Source organism: Magallana gigas, chromosome 3 (genome assembly GCF_963853765.1).
Source record: "Magallana gigas chromosome 3, xbMagGiga1.1, whole genome shotgun sequence".
In the NCBI taxonomy this organism is placed as follows: domain Eukaryota; kingdom Metazoa; phylum Mollusca; class Bivalvia; order Ostreida; family Ostreidae; genus Magallana; species Magallana gigas.
In genome coordinates, this window is record NC_088855.1 from 52,093,124 (window position 1) to 52,095,200 (window position 2,077).

At 37.2% G+C, this 2,077-nt stretch overlaps 1 protein-coding gene across 1 annotated transcript; it reads left to right on the forward strand.

Annotated features, from left to right (window-relative positions):
- The first annotated feature begins 328 nt into the window (after positions 1–328).
- On the forward strand, positions 329–1,558 carry LOC136274090 (melanopsin-A-like). The gene has a single exon (XM_066080276.1). The coding sequence runs from the start codon at positions 389–391 to the stop codon at positions 1,439–1,441; it is 1,053 nt and encodes a 350-aa protein (XP_065936348.1). The 5' UTR covers positions 329–388; the 3' UTR covers positions 1,442–1,558.
- The last annotated feature ends 519 nt before the right edge of the window (positions 1,559–2,077 follow it).

The window sequence follows — 2,077 nt, forward strand, 5'->3', positions numbered from 1 at the left end:
AAAAAAAAATGTAATACTCAGTCCTGGTTAGTTATACAATGTAGAGCAAGCCAATTGTTCTAAACCAATTACAAGAGGCATGCGATGGGCTTATCACCGGACGGTGACACTTTAATGCTCCTGTTAACAATGTTAAGTCTTCTGTTGATCTGTAGGTCTGTTACGCTGTAACAAGTCCTGCTATCCCTTGACTCGCCCAGACAGCGTGAAAATGGACACCTTTCTCAATTCGATATTCAGAAGTGATCGAGTGTCTTGCGAAATGAGCGACACCATTAGCAGATAAGTGGTTCTGAACAACGTTAAATTCATTAATGAGAGAGAAAGGAATGCAGTATATGTATGATACAAAGTGGCATAGTATATCTTTTAGTAAAATATCGGAGCCATGGTGTATTTCAACACGACTGGGTCCGACAAAGAAGACCAAAATACTCTGGACACAATTCTAACGGCTTTTAACGTCTGTATATTTTTGTTGTCTCTTGTTTCCAATGCCTCTGTGATAGCTGCTTTCTGTAGGTTTCGCTGTCTGAATACCGTTCATGACAAACTGATCCTGAACCTCTGTATACTGAACACGGTCATTCTAACAGGGGTCCCCATACTTATCGTCAAACTCCGGATTTACGACTGGTTGGAAGCCACAAAGTTCATGTGCTTTTTTCACGTCACATCAATATATGGCGGACTACTTGCGTCTTTACTTATTCAATTCGGCCTTGCAATAGAGAGATATATCTGCATCAAGTCTCAACGAAGTAAAAACACACACGATAAATATTTCTGGATGTATATAGTTTTTTCCTATGCATTTGGTTTCGGATTCATTTCGGTTCCAGCTTTCGGATGGAATAACTGGGAGAAGGAAAAATATTGCACGTATTCTACGTTTCCTGTCGTTTTTCGACGATTGCTCTTTGTTACACCTGCATTAATTCTTGTCATTAACCTGTTGATGCATCTATTGTTATATCGCATAAGCCGTGGCCAAATTCGACGAATATCGGTAATAACAGGAGGCACGGCGAGAAAATTGTCAGTACAAACAAGGAAAGCAAATTACAACGCCGTCACTACAACATTACTCTTGTCAACTGTATCGGCTGTTTTATGGACGCCATATTGCACCATTGTTCCCTTAGCTCAGTATCTTAAGGTCAGTGAAGGAAATCTACCGTTTATATTCCGGTTTTCCTTCTCGTTAGTAACGTTCAGTTCTCTCAGTAGTCCTTTTATATATTGTATGAGGAATCGTCATTTTAAGAACATTATTCTTTACATGTTATCCTTAAAAAAAGACAGGTGTGCGCATAAAAGACAGTCATTTGATGTGTATTATAAAATGAGAGAATTCAATAAACGCACACAAGGAAATGTTTTTATCATTAATGGTAGAGTTATAAGGTACCGAGGGCATATAAGGAACATGAGTTGCTGAAATAGGCTTTGAATATGGAGGTCATATCGTTCTAACATTAAAATCTTTGGATGCTATAATTTCATAAATTTGGCTTGATGATACGCACTAGTCAACACAGCTGAGGACAGATTTCAGCTGCATAAGTTATGGCGTTGTAGTTAAGGTTTTCCGCTCTCAGCGGAAAACCTTACTATTATTCTGAAAATTTTTCAAATTTCTTATTATTTTTTTTTTCTTCTAGACGCCAACTTTGATCCTTAATATCTCGCTCGTTTGTTCACCGATTGTTTTGAAATTTTCAGGACCGATAACATGCCGCGTGATGTTGTCGTTGCATATTTTAGTTGAGGAAAATCCATATCCGGTTTTGAGTTATTCCTCTTTTAGTAAAATTTAACGACTTCTTTTGTCCAGGGGTGTTTAGCTATAACGATGACTGGCAGAGTCTCAAAGATGGGCTCGTTTGGAAGCTAATACATTGAATTTGTGCGAGATATATTTCATTTATTATTTAAATGCAAATAAAAGGGGTGGATTAGATGTTGAAACAAAGGTAAGAAAAAAATTCAAAAAAATTCGCGTATTTTCCGTGTTAGTTTTCTACCTGATAAAAATTTGTTATAACATGTATTTTAAAAGTTTTTGGTCTTACCC

Coding starts and splice junctions, on each gene's coding strand:
- LOC136274090 (XM_066080276.1), top strand. CDS start 389: ATGGTGTATTTCAACACGACTGGGTCCGACAAAGAAGACCAAAATACT.